Below are 22,644 nucleotides of genomic sequence, written 5' to 3'. Positions count from 1 at the left end.
TGACTCTTTAATGCTTTTGATTCTGATGTTTTTAGACTGTGTGGAGGGAAAAGTGCTGGCCGGGTTCACAGGTGTCCTTCCTGGCTTTGCCTCTGCTCACACAGGTTCCCCTGTCATGTCTCATAGCATCTGTGACCTCCAATTTCTCCTGTCCATCAAGCAAAGGGTAAAACCCAGAGCCCATAGCAGGGCAGGACAATCCTAGCTAGCAGGGTGCTCCTCAAGAAAAAGCAAAATGATTCCAGACAGAAGAAAAAACGAAGAGCAATGGAACGTGAAGACAAAAACAAACCTGATATGTGCAAATCCAATTTAATGCTGATGATGTAAAGTGACAGTTAACATGTATAGATATGCACAGTGGTGTTCCCAGTAGGGTGTGACAAATGAACCCAAAACAGTAAGCTTGTATTAGCCAGGAAAAGGACAAAAATCCCAGTCAGTATTGAGTTTTAATGTGTCAAGGCTGTGTGTTATAAATTTCTAGGATAACCCTTAAAAATGATAAAATGTATGACTTGTAAGTTTGTGGAGGGGTGGTGGCACATGGAGTGATAAAAAGTGCAGATACTCCTTGTTTAATGACTGAGCTCCATTCCTGTGATGAGGTTGGTAAGTGAATCAGAGGCTACATGATGAAGTGGGTATAGTACTTAGTTACAGTGTTCAGAACAATGAAATGGTCCAAGGAAACTCCAGTTTGATGATTTTGCTTTGACTTGTATAGCTCTTAGTGCAGTGCTGTAACATATGTCAGAGCATGGAGCTCCGGCCTGCACTTGTCAGCACAGCCAGCCACAGCCAGGGCACTGGGTAAGGAAGGTGCTCTGTGCAAAAAAGACACGGGACCCCAACTGCAAGAGGCACAGAACTGTGCCAAAAAGGGATGCGCCGGAAGTGCGAACAGACATTAGACAGGTAGGTCATCAAAAGAAGGGCATCTTTACTCAAAAGCCGAGGAAGGAGAAACAGCCAAATGAAAGGTCAAATATGGACAGCCTGAATAAAAATTAAACTATAAATATATGTAATTATGTATATAAGTTATATGTTCATAAATAAAATTTATAAATACTTATAAAAACTTAGAAATACAGTTGAAAATAGAAGAAAAGCATCTTATTTGTACACATGTGATTATGTCCTCTGAATAAAGCAAAAATTGATAGAAATACAGAGAACTAGGAAAATTGTTCATGTGGGAGATTCTCACACATACCTCCCATAGAACAAGCCAACTTTGCAATGAAGAGAAAATCTGAACATGATCAAAACCTTGACTGAATGGTGCATATAGAACACTTCAGAACTCATATTCTTTTCAGGGACATTGATTATAACATGTAACGAAATTGATTATATGCTGGGCTGTAATGGCTCAACACATTTCTTTTATTGGTACTGGAAATTGAATGCAGGACCTTGTGCTTTCCAGGCAGGTGCTCTGCAGCTGAGGGCAGCTCATCCCAGCCCTCAACACATTTATTTCTTCTTTTTGTTTTGATCTTTGAGGCAGGGTCTCACCATATAGTTCAGGCTGGCTTTGAGCTCATTATGTAGCCCAGGTTGACCTTGAACTCTTAGTGATTCTCTTGCCTCAGCCTTCTGAGTACTGGGGTTTCAGGTGTGTGTCACCATTTCAGGCCTTAACAAATTTCAAAGGAAGGCTAGTATGCAGAGTACATGCTTTGACCAAAATGCAGCAAGTGAGAAATTGATTGAATTTGTAGTGCAAAACTTTCCCACAAAGAAAGTACCATGCACAGAGAGCCACACGGTAAGCTATACCTGATGTGTAAGGAACAAGCATTATCACATTTTGTCATTGCAGGAAGTCCTTGGTCCAAGGAGTCAGAGTTGTCATCACAGAGACACAGATGAGAGTCCTTGAGATTGCCCTGGACACACACTGCCCTACTCGGCCAATAAGAGAAATCCAAGACTCCTCATTCTGAGGGTTGATGGTGGACATCAATGTGCCTCAAGGACAGGAGCCGAAGCTTCAGGTGGTGGCTGCAGTGGCTGCAGTGATGGCTGAAGTAGCAGGCATGGAGGATGGGGAGGCATAGTGCCATGCGGGTGGCTGCTCACTGAGGACCGTGCTGACTTTGGGTGCACTGGAAGCAGCAGACTCGGTATGCTTTAGGCTTGTCCTGAGCTGTGCTGACTGCCTGCCTTTTGTCGTAACTTAGTCTGAGACCACCTGCACCTGTTGGGCCTCTTGCAGAACATCACGGTGATGACCCAGCAGAAAGTCCTTGGAAGGCTCCTGTGCCAGAGGGTGGGGGTAACCCCATGACAACCCTAAGACCTGCCCCTTGGGTAAAGAGAGGATACCACCTATGGCCATACTCAGTGGTGTTCCTGAAAGGGAGGTGATGGATGCTCTCCCTGGTGGCAGAGCCTTGGGTGCCCTGCCTGGTTGTCCCTGCAGGGAGAAGGAGCAGGAATGTGACAGTACAGGTGAATTCTGGGCTGTTGCTCAGGAACCCAGAGGCCCTTGTACACCCACTCAGAGCAACTACAGGACAAGAGTGGGAGAGGGCATCTTGGAGACACTGAGGTAGCGTTCTGTGTCACATGCCAGTGTCTACCAGGAAGCCCCTGCACAGCAGAGGTGCTGAGCAGCCCATGCTGCAGCTGGTTGGCATTGGCAGTCCCCACAGGGATAGAATCACAGGAGGTGGAGTTGAGGGTGACTCCTGTCGCTGATCTGTGGACCAGCACTGTCCCAGCTCAGCCCCTCAGGAGGGTAGTGGGGTGGGGTGGAGAGTGCACTATGGGCCCGAGACCAGTATCTGGGGGCGGATCTGCCATAGTGCCCTCTCTGCTGCCTGCAGTGTGGGGTGGGGCTGCTGAGATTGTGGAGCTGTGACTGAGGGCTGGGACCTGCCTGTCCCTTCCATGGTCTTTGACTTCACTGTGAGGCTTTGTCTCAGGTCCCAGAGAGCCCAAACTGCTGCTGCCTCTGTTTTATTTTGCATTTTTTATTTCCATAAGTAGATGTCTGTAGGGTACAATGATTACTCTTCTGGGGGCTGGGGGAGCTGGGCCACATGCACTGCACATGTTTGTTCTTTCTGCACCGACCTCTCCCTTCTCTCCTTCCATCTCTTGGTACCCTGCCCACTTGAGAGAGACCCATCTCCTTACTTCCTGCTGTCTGTCTTTTCCTTTGCTCTTTATCTATAAATTGGTTTCTCATATAATAAAAACCATGTGGTATTACTTCACTTGACATTATGGTGTCAGGTTGCACTCATTTCCTACAAATGAATCAAGTTTCTCCTTTTGTTGGCATAGTAGTGCTCCACAGTGTGTACCTGTCATGTGCTCTTTATCTGTTCATTCAGTGATAGACACTGGGGAAGCTACCTGTAACCTCCTGCAGGGCCTGTGTCATGTCTGTTCTGTTGCTTGTCTCTGCATCTTGCTTACAATATAAATCTGTTACTCTTAAACAAGGACCACAGCTCCAGGGTGGAGGAGAAGGCATGGTCAGCATTGTGTGTGAACACATGCGGACAGCTGAGGCTGAGCCTGGACTTGAGATCCTCCTTTCTCAGCCTCCTGAGAAGCTGGGATTGCAGGCCAGCGCAGCAGGTCTGGCCATTGTGTCAGAACTTTCTTCCTGGACACTCAGTGCGGAGCCCTCTGTACCCTCCTTGCCAGCTCCTGGGCTGGACCTCAACCTGATATGGGTGGGATACGCACAGGCACTTGCGTAGCTGAGCATTTGGTGGTGAGACCTCACGTTTCCATGGCATTACCATGACCCACTCAGGAAGCTTTTTGCAATGTTCTTGTCAATATCCCTCTCGGTTATCAGGAACAAGCTGTGGCAATGTTGTCTCTTCATGTGGAGTGAAAAACAAAACACAAAGTTTAAGAACTCTTTGGAAGGCAAGAAAGAATCATGGGAAAAGTAAACTCAAAAAATCAGCTGACTTGAACTCCCGATCCTCCTGCCTCAGCTTCCCCAGGGCAGTGACCACAGGTGTGTGATACCAGGCCCAGCTTCATTCACTCTTTAATATTTGCTGCATGTGATTTTTTTCTAAATGATTTTGGTTTTATAATACCCAATCCTTAACATCCTTGCAAAAAAGGCAAGCGTTTTTAAAGTAACTTTTCATTTATATTATTTTATTTAATTATAGCTTATAAATAGACTTTTACATATTATATCTCATAGAATTTATAATTTAATGCACCAAGTCCTCAAAGCCAAAGAATCTATTATCCTTGGCTGCCTAACTTCAAACATTAAGACAGGAGAAGTCAACCTGCCCGCTGAATTCTGTGTTTGCTAGCTTCAGTTCAGTTATAGAATTAATAAATTAGTAAACTCAGCAGTCTGGGGGGAAGAATTAACAGGCCAGAGGCTGACTTACACTCTTGATGCGGTTTGACTACCTGGGTTTATTCCTATCATCAACGACATTTCCATTCACAAATCTAAACAGGAGCATGTTCTCCTCGGCTGGGCAGTGAGGTCCCTTCTGGTCCCGCAGAACCCTCAGGAGACGGCTCCCGGCAGCTGGCGGCCGTCTTGCTGTGGAGCTGGGCCTTCGCGCCTTGAGCCTTTGGCGGAGCGGCTGCTTTCTGTGCATGCGCTGTTCCGCTTCCTGCTGGCGTGTTCCGTGGTGTCGGGGTTGTTCTCACCGAGCAGGTCCCTGGGGGGTGCCTTGGTGACCTGCCAGAGAGAAACACATTCGGTGGGCACCCACCCATCCTGGTGGATTCGTCTAACTGCCTACGAAACTGCCAGGAAAGCAAGACAGAGCCAGCGTCCCTCTCCAGCCCCTTCTTGGTGTTCTTCAAGAGACCTTTGATGTGGACTGTAACCTCAGCACTAGGGAGGCTGAAGCAGGAGGCTCGCTGTGAGTTAGAGGACAGGCTAGGCTATATAGCGAGTTCAAGGCTAGCCTAAATAACACAGAGAGACCATGTCTCATCTTCCCCCCAAATAGAATCAATCAATCAATAAAAAGAAATGTGATGTCAGCATAAAATCTGGGACTCCAAGTCAGAATTTCTTGAGCGTGTGTGCCCTTCACTAACTGAGCGTGTGGTGAAGTTTCTTGAGCGTGTGGTGAAGTTTCCTTGCTGAACTCCCTTTCTGCGGCTCCTTTTCAATGCCAGAGATTCTGTTCCAGACTTTGTGAACTGCTCTTGCCGTGCAGACCAGCACAGGCCCTGAGAGCCGTTGGTGCTGTGTGCAGAGACAGAAGGCGCCCTGTTCGCCAGGCACTTGCCCTCATTCCACAGCCTGATGTTGTTGGTCTGCAAAGACTTGGCAGGCGGCGCAGGCCGCATGGGCAGCCCTGGGCACTGAGTGTCCCATTCTGCCAGAGTCATAAACAATAACAGATTATGCAACCGAGCCTCCCGAGGTTGCCTCTCTGCTGATGCGGGGTGCTCTTTCTCATTCCCTGGCAGCTGGGCAGGGGAAGGAAAAGGCCACTCATGGATGTGAGCAGGAGTAGGAACTAGGCCACTTGGCCCCGCCCAATTCCCAGGCCCAGCTGCCTTCCATGGGCCCACTCCAGAACCAGGCAGGGGCACCTGGGAGCCACAGTGCCCGAGCTCTGTTGGTGGAGAAGAAGTATAGGAACAGGAAGCTAAGTCAGGAGGTCCTCAAGGCAAGCAGGCAGAACCTCAGCCCCTTGTCACCCTCTATGTATTTTGACAGTCCTCTTTGCAGGCCACAGGAGAGGATGATGTTTATGGGTATGATTCATAAGACTGGTTCTCTGCTTTATTCCTTGTGACACAGGCATTGGGCACGCCCTTGCATACTCAGGATTTCAGCAAGTGAGCCAACCCCGCCCTGGGCTGGATTCATTCTAAGGGTCACTGTACAGTTTTTTTAAATTAGCGTTTTTTTTTTTTTCTTTAAATTCCCCAAACTTTAAACTCTTCCCCTAAAAATAAGATGGCCCATCATACCTTTGTTCTGTGTGGAATACTCTCAGAGATCACTGGTTTGGTTTGGATTCCTATGGATTCTTCTAAAACTAAACAAGGAACATGTCATGTAGAAGACAGAAAAGATAAACATCTTAAAAGTTGTTACTATGGGCCTGGGGAGATAGCTCAGTGGTCTAAGTGCCTGCCTGGCAAGCACAAGGACCCAGGTTTGATCACAGGCCCTTCATGTCATGCTGGCACCCCATGCCAGTCATGGAAATGGGGTGGTAGCACGTCCCTGTAATCCCACTGCTGGGGAGGTTGAGACAGGAGGATCACTACAAGTCTGAGCTGCACAGTGAGACCCTGTATGAAATAAATAAATAAAAACTTAAACATTTTTTTTTAAAAGAAGTTTTTAGTATCAATAAGAATACTCCAAATGAAGAACAGGGAGCCAGATGTGATATGTTAAAGTAAATACGTTGGTATTAAAACTGCTGGTTTAAAAGTTTTATTGTAGCCTGTTTTATCTCTGTCTCATTGCTTTGTTTAGTTTTTGGTATGTGCCCGTGATGCATGATAAACGTGTTCAGAGTAGGGAGTTGGTACCTGGACACAGCACATCCAGATCTCCCCCCTACCTGCTCCTCCTCCTCTGCCCTCCTCTTCACTCTAAGGAAGTGTGCTCCCCCACCGGGTGGTCTGTGACCTGGGGACGCACAGCCTCAAGCGCTTGCTGGGCTGGAGAGGTCCTTCGAGTGGACCCCAGCATGACCACCAGGCTGCTTCGGGACCTTCCAAATGCCAGTGATGGGCTGCCTGTGCTCTCCTGATTCCTGACCCCGGAGGCAGCCTGACCCTGACTCCAGAAGGCGAGAGCCAGTGGAGAGGCTGAGTTTCAACAATATAATAACAACAAAAAAATCCAACATTTCCATGGTGATTTCTGACATCACTATTTTTTCAGTGCTTAGTTTTTAATCTAATTTATGTTCCTAACAGAAAAATAAATTAATCTAATCACATAAAATGGGTCTACATGTGATGAATTCCTGCAATAGACCACAATTCTGAATGATAAAAATCCTCAAAAATTAAGTTGGAATAAAACAAATATTTTAATGAACATTATTTAAAAGGAAAAAAACCACAATCAACTGTTTCAGTATATAGTAAAAATTGCTAACCAACAGCCTGTCACTTTTTCTAAATCCATTTCAGGTATATTATTGGTATACTTTGCGGTATTTATGGTGTTTGCGTCAATGTTGATACACAAGTCTTCTCTCTTTTTCTCTTGTTAAAAGTAGTACTATGTTTGCAATACACAGATATGCAATTTTAAGTATCCTAATTATCCTAGTTGTGTTGCTATAAACTGAAAACTGCATTTTTTTTACTTCCTGCTTTTGTTGTGAAGTGGGAAGTCACGCATTACCCTTCACCGAGAGCAGTGGGATATCCCTGGCCCTGGGGGAGTGGCTGGGGTGGGGTGGGGGTGGGAGGAGGAGACACCGGCATCCAGGACCCACCTGTCAGAACCCCGTCCAGCTGCTCCACCATGAACTCGGCATCTTCCGCAGTGAAGCACATGGGTGGTTTTATTTTGAGCACATTTCGGTGCGGTCCATCAGCACTGAGAAGTACACGTTTTTCCTTCATCCTGGCCGACGCAGGAAATGCACATGAGCACTACAAATACTGACTGACACGCGGGACAGTCCGGAATCCCACATCCAGGAAGCCCAGGGCTAGCAACTGCATGTGTCTTAAATTTCTTTTTGGAGAGATGAGAGGAAGCAACCCAAGCTCTCAAATGGCCCAGGAACCAGACAGATAAGCAGCAGGGACTTTACTTGTAGATGACATGCTGGGCTTCAGCTGTGGCCGGGGTTCTTTTTTCACGGTCTGTCACTAAGTCAATTCCGATGAAAAGGCCAACGCCCCTGCGAAAGGGGACAAGAGAAACCCGACCTGCTGCGGGGAACTCTGTCACCACTGCCCCCCAGGTGCATCTGAAGCTGGTGTGACACCCTATAAGTCTGACGCTGTTGACATCCAAGATGCCTGTCAGTGTTTACAGGTATTTTTAGCTGTTTTTTTAAAACATTTTTTTTTGTTTTGTTTTTAGGTTTTGAAATTTACTTTTCATCAACTATGTTTTTTTTTATTTTTTATTTTTTCCAGTTATAAAAGAAAAGGGCCTCAAGCTAACCATTGCTTTTTCAGAGTATTTATGATACAAGTGTTATCGAGTTGCTTTTAGTTTTCTTTTTCATCCCTTGGGTGCTGAAATGATGCTAGCTTTATAAAAAAGAAAATGCATGCTGGTCAGGAACACTAGGATGTTAACATAACAGTGGGTTCTGGAATAAGGATGATTTCGTTTCTTTCTCAGTGTTTTCTAGAGTTACTTACATTTGCGAAGTTTACAAGATAAAATGTAAACTATTTTAATTTTGGAAAAATGAATAAGTAGATGACAGCTTCATGCAAAACATACCTAATATCTCCTATCAGCATGTGCTTGGTCTTTTGCTTATTCAGTAACTCGGTAAGATAATTTCCCACTCTCCTAGCATTTCCTCGGAGATCTTCCTTTTCAATTATATCCAAGACTGCTAAACCCACAGCACAAGACACTGGATTTCCCCCGTACTGCAGGGAAAAAGAACAGTGACAAAACACGGCCATTGAGTTAGTAATATTGCCTTTCCTGTAAGAAATGTGGCTCCCACATACATAAGTGAAAGTATAATCTTAATAAAAAATTCTCTTATGATTCAGTTTCTCAGATGTACACTGGGGCATGATTTTATTCCCTCACGATCAAAACTTTATCTCAGATTATGCTCTCCATGCCATACACGTGGCATTCGCGGAATTAGCAGGGAAGTGAGTGGTTCATCAAGGCAGATATCAAGCATGTGGCATTGGGAACCAAGGACGATAGAGCACAGTCAGTGGGGAAAATCTGGGCTTCTGTCCTGAAGAGCTGTGTGGAAGGCCTCGAACAAGCATACTTCCTTTGAATGATTTATGTCCCTAGATTTGAATTTTACTTTTACCTGTAATAAGTGCTCTGTCACACATTGTGTACAAGCTATGATGAGTTTTCCAAGTCTAAACCTTATAACTTTGGAGATGAAAGCCAAGGAAGTGAAATTTCTCAAAGGCAAAAATTTAGTTTCACTTATGACAACTGTCTAACATTTATAGGACTAAATTATCTAAACACTTTGAAAATATTTTTGGGATTTTAAATAGGAAATGAAACAAAGAAGATCATATTGTCTATTAATGAAAATATACTCTCCAAGGTTTGGCAGGATAGTCATTTATCATTAGAAAAATTATTGGCATTATTTTAGGAAGAGGAAAGACAAAAAAGGAAGAAAAAACAAAAAAACAAAACAAAACAAAACAAAAAAAACAGGGAATATTAGGCCAGATAGTGTAGAATCTGATTAGATCAAAGCTCGACTAGTGTCCTGGGGTGGCTACTTGGCAACACTGAGCTTAACTCCTTACAACACTAGCAATTAAACAAATAAAAGGAGAATGCACCTTCTGACCCCCTCTTCGAATTTAAGTGGGAGCATAGTTTACCGTGTTGAAATACTCCATCCCAGAGCTGAGGAAGGCTTCCGCGATGTCTTTGGTTGTCACCACGCAGGCCACCGGGTGGCCGTTGCCCATTGACTTGCCCATGGTGACGATGTCTGGCACAAAGTCCTCCCCATGCATCTGGAAGCTCCAGTAGCTCTTCCCAACTCGGCTGAAGCCCACCTGCACTTCATCGGCGATAAACACGCCCCCCGCGCGGTGGATGTGTCTGAAAAGCAAAGAGGGTTTCCGTGGAGTCGAGCAAGCGACCCCAGGCCAGCCCACAAGGTTGCCTCTTATGGATGTCTAAGAATGAAGCTTTATCCTGAAGCCTTACGCTGTGTTAAAAGCATTCTAATACTCAGATCCACATTTCACACATATAATTACATGATTTCTAGGTGAGACATAGTCTACAATGTCTGGGTTTGTATGCTTAAATTAAGCTGTGTTATGGCATTCTGAGTGGGAAGGATAGCACTGAATGAGAGGTATGGGGCAAGGTTAATCCTCCCGTGTTTACTAATACCTCCTTCTCAGGAACCAGCTGATCAGACAGGATGCAGGCAAGGAGTTCCTCCTCGTGACCCTGCATCCAGCCTCTGCTTGGTGGCTCCTGGGCAAGGCCAGGGTGCATCTGAGAGTCCTGAGATGGCAGGGCTCAGAAGTGGGTGTCTTCCATCTACCACTCCCACATGTTAGTCCTGGTGTGGCCCTCCAGAATTGTCACAGAGACCTCAGTCTGACCAAGGTGTCAGCCTGGTGTCCCAGGCAAATACATACTCCGCCACTTTCTGGAAGTAGCCTGCTGGAGGGATTATTTGTCCACCGCAACTCTGCATAGATTCAGTGATGAAAGCAGCGATCTATAAGAAAACATGCATCAGAGTCCATGAGGTCCTCCTAATGCAACTAGAGAGGCTTCTTCCAGAGAAGGCTGTTTTCAAGTGGTTAGGAACAGACCTCTGCTGGCAGCAAGAAGACTCGGGATTAGGAGGAAATCTGGCTCTGCTGGAAACGTAACTGATTTAGAGCTCTGTCCTGGAAATTCGAGGGTACAAATAAAGCAGCCACAAGAAATGGAGGAGATGAGAGGGCTACCTCTTTTCTTTACCATTAAAAAGCAGTGGTTTCATTAGGATGAGCTGAGGAAGACTATTCTGGTTTGATAAGAACCACTAAGAAATCATGTAGGGGTGTGTTGGGACAGCCAGAGTTGGGATGTCATGGGTAGTGGCCACCCCAACAAGCTTCTAAGTTATATTTGTAGGTTTCTCCCTGGATGAAATGTATACTCACAGTCAGGCAACTCATCATGGAATACATATGATGTATTCCAGAGAGAGGGGAAGTAGGAAAAAGATAAGGCAGAAGTAAGAAGAGAGTGTACGGGGAGGGTGTATGGGGAGGGCATGGGACAAGAAATCAAGAGCCAAACATGGTGGCACACACCTTCAGTCTCACTTGGGAGGCTGAAGCAGGAGAATCATTGTGGCTTCTAGGCCAGCCTGGGCTCCATAGTGAATTCAAGGCCAGCTGGAAAATGACATCAAGAGAGCCCAGGTTCTAGTTCTGAGTACTGCCTAACAGGCATATTAACTTGGGAGAAATCCTTCACTTTTTAGATATTTAGTGACATCACTGTAAAATAAGGGTTGTGGACTCCAGATGTTTCTTGTGTAAAATGCTACAGATCTGCAAGTCCATCTTCTACTCAAACTCTCACTGCTTTGTGTGTCATTAACCAGCAGCATCAACCCCAGAATAATAGAACAATAATATCCTCAAAAAGTTACCCAGCCCCTGTCACTTATCGTCCACATAAAGAAGTATGGGCTACTTCTCAAGAATTTAGATCTGTCTGAACAGAGATACTATGAAAGAAGACAGAAAACAACCGAGAAGAACACAAAGCCAGAGGGAATGCAAGTGGCTCTGCGGTCACGAAGACAAAAAAGCTTTAACTAGAAAAAGCAAGTCATTTTTATTTAAATGAAGATTTTAAAAATGATAGCCATGTCTATGCATAAGCTAAAGCATTGCAAGGCAGTAGTATCGTTGGGTTTCATGAAATGTTCTCCCTAGTTTCCCCCAGTGGGCTGGGAACAGGAAATCACTAAGCTGAATCCAGGAGGGTACAGACTGAAGAAAAAAACAACAACAAAAAAAACCCAGTTTCCTATTCTGGAGGACCCTGGTTCTATCTGGGATATCTAGGCCCAGACAAGAGGACAGCTTTCTGTCTCAGTTTACCCAGGTGCAGAGCCACTCTGGCAAGCCTGAAACAGCTTGAAGGCAGCATTGGACTCCCCAAGAGTCCGGAAGAGTGGCCACCCATGTCACCTCCACTGCCCACCCTGAATGTTAGCCTGGTGCCCTGGCCTCTGGGGCAGCTTGGCCCATGGCAGCAATCATCTTCCGTCTCTTGCCACTATGCACCGTCTTGACTCTGTCCACTGCCCAGAAGGTCATGCCTGGGGCAGCAGCTCAGGACAGGCACAGGAATCATATTTCCAGGACAATCACTGTGACCATCTCAGTGGCACAGCCGGAGTCAGGCACCTTGTGTAATGTGGACCAAATGAAACTGTAACTGGAGAAGGCCAGAAAGGGTATTTAGGCCTAATCTTTTTTTCTTTTCTCCACTGACTGCAATAGTTTCAATTCACTTTATTAAACAAAAACAAACAAAAAAACAGGCTGGTGAGATAACTTAGTGTACTAAGTGCCTGCTTAGGCAAGCTCAGAGACTAGGGTTTGATTCCAGGTACCACATGCTGCACTGGCCCTGCCCCTGGGTGCACTAAACTGGCCACTGAGACCAGGCATGGTGGAAAAAAAAAAAGCCGTTTTCTGTTTTCCCAAATTACCAACCTTCCTCCCGTTGGCATGTGCTTCTTCAATGATTTTCCTCACTTCGTCCGCATAGGCGCCTGCAGGGTCTGGGTGGTTTTCTCGGTACTTCCCTCTGTAAGTGTCAGGAGCTGGGGCCTGCCAACAGCAAGCATGTAGCTTCTCAAGATTTGCCTCCTGGACATACTTTCAAAAAAGGGCATTTCCCACAAGGCCATGGTAGGAAGGTAGCTGTCAACTTGAGCAGCCCTGGGCTCCTTTGTTCTTTTCTCTTCATATTTCTGTGTTCTGTGAAGAACTGACATCTTTGAATTTTGAACTGGAGCTTGGATTTATTCCCAGGCCCCTATAAATCAAGACTTTATTCCTGTCCACATAAAGAGCAAATTCAAATCAATGAAGGAGATCATATAATTTATAAGCTGATGAATGGAAACGGCATTCACTATTCTATTTTTAAACTGAACCAACACCTATTAATTATATCCCAAGTTAGAATTATTTAGAAAACCAACGAGTGCCTTAGCACTGACTCTAGACCTTAAACTTTTGAAAGAAGATGTCCTTTTGAGGGGATGGTGAGGAGGCTTTTGGTAAGACAGGGTTTCACTATGGAGCTCAGGTGGACCTTGAACTCCTATGTAGCCCAGACTAACCTTGAACTTGCAAAGATTTTCCTGCTTCAGCCTCCCAAGTTCAGGGATCACTTGGCATGAACCAGTAAGTAGGTACTGATGAATGTCTCCTGACCCTTCCCTAATACAAACATACCAGGTGAATTTCACTAGTTTAACAGCTTGCTTGGCTTCTTTATTTGACTGAATAAATCTGTACAATAGCAGCATATGCTGTGATAGTGAACCTTTAGAGCTTTCAGTGATGAGGAGCCGGCTCTAGTACACACAGGTTCACCACCACTGACACAGAGCCAATTGATTTATAGCAGTCATGCAAATTCAGATTACCTCTGACTTTTGAGTTCACATCAGTGATAGAAAAGGTCACTGAAGATCAAGGAGCAGGGGCCAGGGAGATGGCTCAGTAGGATAAGCGCTTGACTGGCAAACGCAAGGATCTGAGTTCAATCCCCGGTTCCGAAAAAAAAAAATAATAAATAAATAAAAGGTCATCTTTTGGGGACCAGGGAGATGGCTCAGTGGAATAAGCGCTTCCTTGGCAAGCGCAACGGCCTGAGTTCAATCCCCAGTTCCACCAAAAAAAAAAAAAAAAAAGAAAAAAAAACCTGAAGATCAAGAAGCAAGAAAAATAAAATGATGGCTGCCAATAAAACATTCTACCACTACACTAATTCAGCAGTAGACTTTAGACCATGGTTCTCTGGAGTTTGACTTTGGGACCAGTGCTGTGACTTCCCTGAGGTCTTCCTTTATGTCCCCATGGCTTCGTTTTGAAGAAAGAATGAGTTGGATTCTCCCTGGGCACCCTTCCAGTACTCATATTCTGATTTGTGGGCTCTAAAAGACTTACCACATGTACGAATTCTTTCTTGTCGTCTTTGCCCTTCCGGAATTTATATGGACTGACCTCAATTAAAGATGATAAGTGACCATGATAAGCACTGAAAGGAAAAACAACAGTAGCTAAAATTGCTCCAAGAGAGATTCTTCTATTATATGAAGCACAATGTTGCACGTCATCCCTAAGCATCCACCCAGGGTGGCTCTCAACACCAGCACCAGGCATCACAGCGTAGGGTCTCTCTCCCATGGCAAGGTCTTAAGTTGTCCTATATCCTATATCATGTAATAAAGAATGTGGAAACCAAGTGTCCTCATGGGCCTATTTATTTATTTATTTATTTATTTTGGCGGAGCCGGGGATTGAATTTAGACCCTTGTGTTTGCCAGGGAAGCACTTGTTCTACTGAGCCATCTCCCTGGCCCCTGGGCCACTGTTTTGAGTGGGGAAAACACACACAATTTCTTTGGATTACATTGCTAAAACAGATTGACTACAAAAACCTCATGTGTAATTTTCAAATGTATCTGACCACTGTATTCTAGTAAAAAGTTTTTTTTTTTTTTAAACAAGGCTTTGCTCTGTTGCCCAGGTTCACCTTCCTGCCTCAGTGTCCCTGCTGGTTGAGATTATATGCCTGTGCTACTACATCTGGCTGGTACATCTCTGAAAACAGCTTTCTATCAGAGATGCTCACTGGTCTCTGCTTGGGATGGTTTCTAAAGGGTGCCTGCTCAAATGACTGTGAAATGTATTCTTTCTTCTGTTTCTTGCCCCAAAATGTAAATGAGATTGAGAGAGGAAATCATAAAAGACCCCTGCATCCATAACACAAAGAGCAAGAGCTTGCCCTACTGGAGGTCATGGCATGCAACAAAGCCTTGGTGTCCACAATGGGTGGTCCCAGAGTAAGGAGGTAGGGCCCACTGGAGTGGATATAGAACCTGGAGGGGCATCTACGTGCAAGCAGTCATGCAGCGACTCTGCTTCCACACACGGACCCATTACCAAAGAGGGAGGCAGATGCACAGCTTGTGATCTGGCCTGGGTGGGATGGGTAGGGCAGGAGAAAGAATTTTTTAGAAGTACAGAAAATCCAAACCACAAATGGAGATTTTATCTATTTGATCTAACCCAATTGTTGCAGGATGTCACGTACACCTTTAAAAGATGACAGCTTGGGAAGAGGTATTTGAAATATCTCAGACCTAAAGGGATCAGTGCCCCAAATGGTGGTTCTCAGCCCTGTCCACATATTGTGGTCACTTGGCAGACTCACAAAGGGAAACCCTGGGCGCAGATAGCGGTTTCCTCTCACTGATCTGCGGTGGCTAGGGCAGTGGCATTTAAAAAGATTTCCCGGGTGATTTTAAATTGCCATCAAGCTTGAGCTCCTGGACTGACCCAGACTCTACCAAGAACCAATAAGACGAGGGTGGGGCCAGCTGAACAATGGGTGAGAGTGGGACTGGAAGTCCCTGAAACCACAAAGGCATAGCTCACATAGAGAGGTGCTCAGATTGTTGATTAGAAAAAGGAGAATTAGGTAACGCTGAGATGGTATGCTGCGCCTATCACACTGGCACAAAATATGACCAATTAAAAGGCTGAACTCTGAAGTTTGGGTGAAGATATGAAAAATGGGGACTGCATGTTCTGTATAGGGGACAGCCATTGTGAAGGCAGCCCTGTGCTGGGCGCTTACTCCTAAGAAATTTTCAGAGGCACTTTGGGAAGGATGCTGGTGGGCCCAGCTTGTGGTAGCCATGGCAACTGTCCCAGGGAAAGCTCCACCTGAACTGCACTGTTGTGCTTGGTGGTAGCTGCTCCTGCCTGTGGCTGCCAGGCTCTTGGAGAGTAGCTTGTCTGATCTGAGCTGACATATGACATAGCTGAGGTATGGACATTGCATACTCAGTGTGACAAGGAATGTGGGCTCTCTCCGTCCCTTACACTGATCATACATTGAAACAATGATGACTTGGGTTTCCTGGCTACTACAACATCTTAAATTTCATCTATGGGCAACGTGGAACTTCTAACTGGCAGTTCTGAGTGAGAAGAACAGGACAGATATCCACCTATAGTGTTGAAATGTATGAGGAAGACACAGGCAGAAACTGGAAGAAACAGATCTGTAGCAATCTTTGAACAATTAAAACAGGCACACATCAAATACTTTTCACATGGACTCTAAAATAAAAGATACACATTAAGTAGCATTATTATTGTTGTCTGTAGCTAAAGGGGATGGGAATAAAAGAGATCTTAGGACCGCCCCACCCAACAAAGATATTGACTATTATATCCTACTATTCAGAACCTACCAACTGCTTAGGTATCAAGGCAAAAGGGAATTTGCAAATGGGACCAGACTGATGGTTGTTATGGGGAGACTGGGCAGATCACAGGTGGCACAGTGTCCTATAAGTGAGTGGAGGAGGCAGAAGGGACCGAAAGCCCACAAAGGCCAGTGGGTGGGTACAGACAGCAGGACCCTGGGCTTCCCCAAGGGGGAAGGGTGGGCTGTAGAATGAACACTTTCTATTTGGGATTTCGGACCTACAAAAGTGTCAGGTGATGGGCTTGTACTGCTCATGGCAGCAAATGCAGGGACAACGGGAAGTGCTTACCACGATCATCCCACAACCTGAGAGGTGGCTGCCAGAGGGCATGGAATGAGGTGCTTGTTTAGTTCTCTCCTGTGTAGCTGAAGTTAGCAGGGGTACAGGATTGATAAAAAAATAATAATAATAACTCTCCCGTGGAAGGATAAAAGTTGTCAAATTTCTTATTTAAAGTATAATAAGTTTATGGTTGAGAAGCAAGGTTGAATGTGGAGTTCATAGTCACAATACTGAAATCTAGTTGGGCTGCTGGCCCTCTTTAAAGTTTAAATTATCTGTGGAACAGATGACAGGGGTAATCGTAATTGTGAAGTGAATGGTTGGATCTCTAAGAAACGGATGGCGATTTTCTTTAAAAAAAGGGTTAAGTTAGCAGAGACTGCAGAAGCACAATCAAGAGTGTGTGAAAATCGGCCTGGAGTTTGGGAGCAGTGGGGTACCAGCATGCCACTCCCCAGAGAGCCCCCTGATTTGCAGGTCTACTGCTCTCCTCTGAATTTCAGTGCCTTATCCTCACTTAGCCACATGTGTGGGCAGGGTTAGAAGGCCTGGGATCAGCACAGCTTTATTTCTCCAGGGCTTCATGCCTGGATATCTTGTGCCCAGACTTACTGGTCCAGGGTGATCACATCTTGGTGGCCCCGGAACTGCCGAGCCAGGCGTAAGGCTAAGTCATTAGCTTCAGATCTGTAAGGACAGCAGGGTAGGGAGGGTCAGTGTGGCAATCGCTTTTACAGTGATTACCAAAGTTGTAAAGTGACAGTCATCCCAAAACAGTGTGCGCAGTGACAAGCTGACATCCCCCTCTTCACCCTTACTTCATTTCTGCCTCAGATGCAGGTTTTCTAGGTGTTTTCAATAATGAACATGACATACGTACAATTAAAAAATGAGGCCCACAGAAGAAACCCAGTAAAACTTACAGCCATGTTGCCCATGTCATCTTCGAAGACATGGAAAATCCTAACCAGGCCTGATCACCAGAGGAGAAATGGGTCAGCCATGCTGGACCATGGCTTTGCTGGGTTTCCTGCTTTATTAAATGAAGACTACATCTTTCTGATCTTGTTCAGAGCATCATAGACCACCCAATGCAGAGGGAGGACCCATCCATGCCACCTGCTGACCATTTCCTTATAAATCATGGTCCTTACACTTGGGCAAGCAGGTGCAGTATCAGCTCCTTGTCCCTAGCCAAGGAAGCATCATGAGTGAGGTTGAGCAAGCAGGAGAAGGAAGCCCAATAAGGAAGGAATGGAGCCAAGCTTCAGCCTGATGTCTGCAGTATGGCAGGATCAAGACCTTTGTCCCCAGATGTGCTCTGTGACACATGTTTTGCTGGGACAGTGTTTAGGACAAATTCCTCTTTGACACTACAGAGTTCTTTTGGAGTGAAGGTCAAACCCCATATCATGCATGCTTTATAACAACATATTACGTCCTAAAATATCTTCTGAATTCTTTACAGAGAAAAAAATAATATTCTGATCATACATTTGTTTTTTAAGATATCTCATGGTCAGGCTGGGGAGATAGCTCAGTGTTCTAAGCACTTGCATGGCAAGTACCAGGACCCAGGTTCAATCCCTGGGTACCACACGCTGTGCTGCTGTGCCAGCCACTGAAACCAGGTGTGGTGGTACACACCTGTAATTCCAGTGCTGTGGGGGCTGAGACACAAGGATCACTACAAGTCCTAGCTGCGTAGTAACACCCTGTACCAAATACATAAATGAATAAATAAATATATGATTAAGATATCTCTCAAATAAACTAGAGAAAACCATATAAGCAAACAGAATATTTTAAATAGTGAATATAATAAAAATATATCATTTAAAAATAGGAGTTGCAAGGGCTGGGGAGATAGCTCAGTAGAATAAGTGCTTTCCTGGCAAACACGTGGGCCTGAGTTCAATCTCTGGTTTTGCCAAAATAAATAAATAAATAAATAAAATATAAATAAAAACAGGAGTTGCTGATAATGTATAAATAAAACTTTCCCCTAATATAACTGCATTTGAAATGTTGCAGGTTATTAGAGATGTGTTTTCAAAAACACACTATTTGATATCTGCATAACTTGTCATAGAACGCAGAGGTGATAATTTGAATTTATAGGATTAAAAAGTTGAAATATGTCTTGAGCTTCTTTTGTCTTTTCTTTCCTGACTTTATGTTGAGGAAATATGCTCAATATCCATGAGAAAACTGATGAAAAATGCTAGAGAAAGAGCCCGGGTTGGGGGCTCACCCCTATGATGCTGGCACCTAGGAGCCCGAGACAAGAGAATCACCAGAGCCTGGGCTACTTAGAGAGTTCAAGGGCTGCTGGGAGCTGCAGAAAGGTAGGAAATTGATCAAAGGTGTGTAGTGGAACTGGGCCTCAGTGCCTAAAGAAAACAAGCTCCCTCAATCCTGAGAAAAACATCCTGTCTAGTTCAGGTCAGCTATTAGTCACTAGGCAACCTTGTGTCATGTGTTACAAACTTTGCAAAAGTATAAATAAAAGATCCTTTTGTTGTGGGTTGCATTAGTCTTGCCCATCAGACAGACAAGCAACCACCTAGTCCAGCTTTTGTCTTCTTGTTCATCTTTCTCATTCCTGCCACCACATCTCCCCGGGGTAGAACTGTTCACAGTGAGACCAACAGAGCCCTACAAAGGGCAGCCTGAACTATATACCAAGAGACACTGTCTCAAAAAAACAAAATCTAAAGTTGGCGAGATAGCTTAGTGGACTAAGTGCCTGTGTAGGCAAGCACAGAGACTAGGGTTTGATCCCCAGCACCGCAAACGGCACTGGCCCCACCTCCTGATACGTGGAGGGCCACAGAGACTGGGTGTGGTGGAGTGGGCCTATAACCCCAGTGCTGGGGAGGCTGTAAATAAGACCACTAGAGTCTGAGGTGCCTAGTGAGGCCCCTGTACCAAATCAATCAATCAATCAATCAATCAATCTACAAAAAATGTAGCTTGTATAGTAGCTTTCTTTATTAGAAGTCCTTGTTAATTTTTAAAATTTATTTGACTGAAGAAAGCGTGTCATCATGTAGTTCAAGCTGCCCTAGAACTGGTAGCAATCCTCCTGCCTCAGTTTGCTGAATGCTGCAAAGGACGCAGGCTTGGGCTTCCATTTCTTGCTTCTCAATAGCATCTTGAAAGCTCTATCTGGGTGGTTACCTTTGGCTACTCTGCGGCCATAGATCTGGGGGGTCGTTTGAGCCGCGAAGAGGAGATGGGAGGCTAGGTCCCTAATGCAAGGTGCTCCCCAAGTGGGAAGCAGCTCCTTTCAGATGTCTGGGCTTCACCATGCACTCCAAAGCCTGGGTGTAGGAGCCCCTGGCAGGGTGAGGTTTGGGTGACCCCGGGAAACATACCCCGAGTTTGTGAAGTAGCAGACGCAGAGCTGCGGGGGCAGGGTGGCCACCAGGCGTTGGGCGTAGGCCACGATGTTGTCGTGCAGGAAGCGGGAGTTGGTGTTGAGCAGCTCCATCTGCCTGCGTGCGGCTTCTACCACCTCGGGGTGACAGTGCCCCACTGAAACGCAGGGCAAAGCCAAGGGCCAGGGCGCAGCTCAGTGCGGGATGCCTCAGCTCCTGACGCAGGTGAGCTCTTTTCCCTCCTGGTGTGCCGTAGATTCACTCTCTGGGTCCCAGGGCCCCTCACTCCAGGGACACCACACCCCACCCTGTCCCCCGTGGCCTAGGTGGGCTGGGCTGCTCACCATGGGCCACGTTATTGATGCAGTCAAGGTAGCGCTGGCCACGCTCGTCGAACATGTACTGTCGCCCAGCTCTCACGATCTTCACAGGGTCTTCAGCGAAGAATACCTTGCAGGATGGCCTAGGCCGAACAGAGAGACCCTGACATTAGGCAACTAGATTGTCCCCCTGAACACGGTCACCAGCCCTGGAAAATCACAGCCACAGAAACAGAAGGACAACACGATCCCCAGCAGTTTATCTTGTTTCCATTTCATTTCAGCCTAGAGCATTTACCTCGATCCTCATCCAGCCTGCTTACAGTTCCTGTCCTTTCTTATCAGTGTGTGGGTGACAGCCATGACATCGCTCTAAGGCACTGCGTGTAAGACGAAGCATATGCCTGCGCAACCCCTCCAGTGCGCATGTGCATCACATGAACCTTGCCTCAATTTTCCAACTCTGTAGAGACCTGGGGAAGCGCTTGCTGACAGTTCCCAGCCCCCAAACTGCTACCTCATCCTCCTTGGAAATTCGGGTCTTGTATAAGGAAAATTTTTCACTTATTCCATAATTTCATTATTACTTTCATAATTATTTCTATAATCTATGTATTTTATAGTGCTGGGGTTTGGACTAGGGCCTTGCAAATGCTAGGCAAGTGATCCACCCACTGGCATCCCTTGTTGCCATTCTTATCTTTATAGTTGTATTTATTTATTTAGTTTTTTAAGACAAGGTTGCTCTATGTAGCCCAGGCTGGCCTCAGATTCACAGCAATCCTCCTGCCTCAGCCTCCCCAGTGTTTGCACCACCAAACCCAGTTTAAAGTTTCCATGTTAAATAATGAAATTTATACTCTTTGAGTATAATAGAAAGTCATTCCTATTTTTGGTTATTTGGATTAATATTTGGAATACATTTTAAAAGTTTTTTAAAATATCTTTTATTTTTAAATAAAAGATATTTTATATTTTTATTTTATTAAATATTATTATATTTTATTTTATTTAAAAATAAAGTATAGGGTCTTGCTATGCAGTTTGGACTCAGTGATTCTCCTGTCTCAGCTGCCCCAGTGCTGGGATTGCAGGTGTGTGCCATGTTCTGGGGCCAGCATGACATGCGGTACTGGTGATCAAGCCTGGGTCCTTGTGTTGCCAGGTAGGGGCTTAGACTGCTGAGCTATCTCCCTAGCCCTGGAGTACAAGTTTTAGCAACAGGAATATCAGAAACCTTCAGGTTTCTGATCTTGGTCCTGGAGGTATTTAAGAACTAACACTGAATGTGTGTTTTTATCTTGGTGATTTTGCATATGTAAAATAACTCTCCACATATGAGAGATGGATTTTGGGGGGATCTTAGGGACTTACATTTTAAGTTGATCTATAACTATTTAGATAGTATTTTGATTCTTGGGACCACCAGGTAGCTTTGGCTTGAGGTTGGAGCGTGCACAGATGGTTATTTTGTTTGTTTGCAGTACTGGGGATGGAGCCAGGGACGGAGCCAGGGCTGTTGCATGCTCGGGAGGGCTTCCCCCTAGGTCTGCATCCCTAGCCCCTGCTACAGTTCTTAAACATCAGGTAAAAGAAACACAACACCTCCTGAGAACATCTTGTTGCTTCAAACTCAACTACGAGCTTACACCTCCAACTGAAGATCCGCAATCACCACGCATATTTATAACTATCACCTTAACACCAGAAGACAGGCACGCTGCCACACACTGTCATCCCAATTATTCAGGAGGCTGAGGCAGGAGGCTCGCATAAGACCATAGTTGGAGATTAGGCTGGGCAACAGAGGGAGACCCCGTCACCATCAAGTAAAAAAAAAAAAAAAAAAAAATGCAAAAATGAAACCCAGCCTAACACGTGAACACACTATTATTCTCATTTGTTCAGACCTGTAAAGGATGATGTTGTTATTCCTACTTTCAAGACAATAAATTAAGTTGACAGAAGGCAAGCATGTAGAGGACACCCAGGGGGATTAGAGCATCACATTCATTGCCAAGTTGTTCATGAGGGACTCAAACTAAAACAGACACAACTTTGTCAAATCCAGCGATGTAAAATCACACAGGGCTACCAGCATACCCCGGGGCAGCTGCCCAGGGCACCTTTCCTGACAAGATGGTTTTATTTCCTCCTGGCTGCCTCCAAGCACACAGGGGAAATGCTCACTTTAAATAAAAGTTGGCAGCTTCAGAAGTATTGGCTTTCCCAGCCAGCTCTAAAAGTGCTCCTGTACCTGGACAGGTGCACACCTGTCATTCCTGCACTTCTGGGCGCTGAGGCAGGAGGATCACATGTTCCAGCCCAACCTGGACAATTTAGAGACAGCCTTGTCTCAAAAATTAAGAAGAGGGGGGCTGGGGAGATAGCTCAGTAGAATAAGAGCTTGCCTGGCAAGCGCAGGGTCCTGAGTTCAATCCCCAGTCCCACAAAAAAAAA

General features: G+C 45.4%; 1 protein-coding gene across 3 annotated transcripts in view; it reads right to left on the bottom strand.

Moving 5' to 3' along the window:
• Nucleotides 1–4,137: 4,137 nt before the first annotated feature.
• The window catches only part of Etnppl (ethanolamine-phosphate phospho-lyase), a 19,073-nt gene continuing 566 nt past the window's right edge, over nucleotides 4,138–22,644 (bottom strand). For 2 of the 3 annotated variants that reach the window (XM_004626767.2, XM_023710012.1), the window contains exons 2-13: nucleotides 20,209–20,327; nucleotides 19,862–20,021; nucleotides 17,094–17,168; nucleotides 13,864–13,954; nucleotides 12,397–12,513; nucleotides 10,306–10,388; nucleotides 9,526–9,751; nucleotides 8,420–8,574; nucleotides 7,773–7,862; nucleotides 7,449–7,579; nucleotides 5,953–6,020; nucleotides 4,138–4,696 (exon numbers count right to left, since the gene is read on the bottom strand). In XM_004626767.2, coding sequence (XP_004626824.1) covers nucleotides 4,520–4,696; nucleotides 5,953–6,020; nucleotides 7,449–7,579; nucleotides 7,773–7,862; nucleotides 8,420–8,574; nucleotides 9,526–9,751; nucleotides 10,306–10,388; nucleotides 12,397–12,513; nucleotides 13,864–13,954; nucleotides 17,094–17,168; nucleotides 19,862–20,021; nucleotides 20,209–20,327 — 1,492 coding nt within the window. In that variant the 3' untranslated portion in view covers nucleotides 4,138–4,519. Of the gene's footprint in view, nucleotides 4,697–5,952; nucleotides 6,021–7,448; nucleotides 7,580–7,772; nucleotides 7,863–8,419; nucleotides 8,575–9,525; nucleotides 9,752–10,305; nucleotides 10,389–12,396; nucleotides 12,514–13,863; nucleotides 13,955–17,093; nucleotides 17,169–19,861; nucleotides 20,022–20,208; nucleotides 20,328–20,482; nucleotides 20,917–22,644 lie in introns of those variants that run through there. The other variant, XM_023710011.1, reaches the window with a different exon arrangement.

Source organism: Octodon degus, unplaced genomic scaffold (genome assembly GCF_000260255.1).
Source record: "Octodon degus isolate 3935 unplaced genomic scaffold, OctDeg1.0 scaffold00016, whole genome shotgun sequence".
Lineage (NCBI taxonomy): Eukaryota > Metazoa > Chordata > Mammalia > Rodentia > Octodontidae > Octodon > Octodon degus.
The sequence above is the reverse complement of the archived record's forward strand: the minus strand, read 5'-3'. Positions and strand labels throughout refer to the sequence as shown.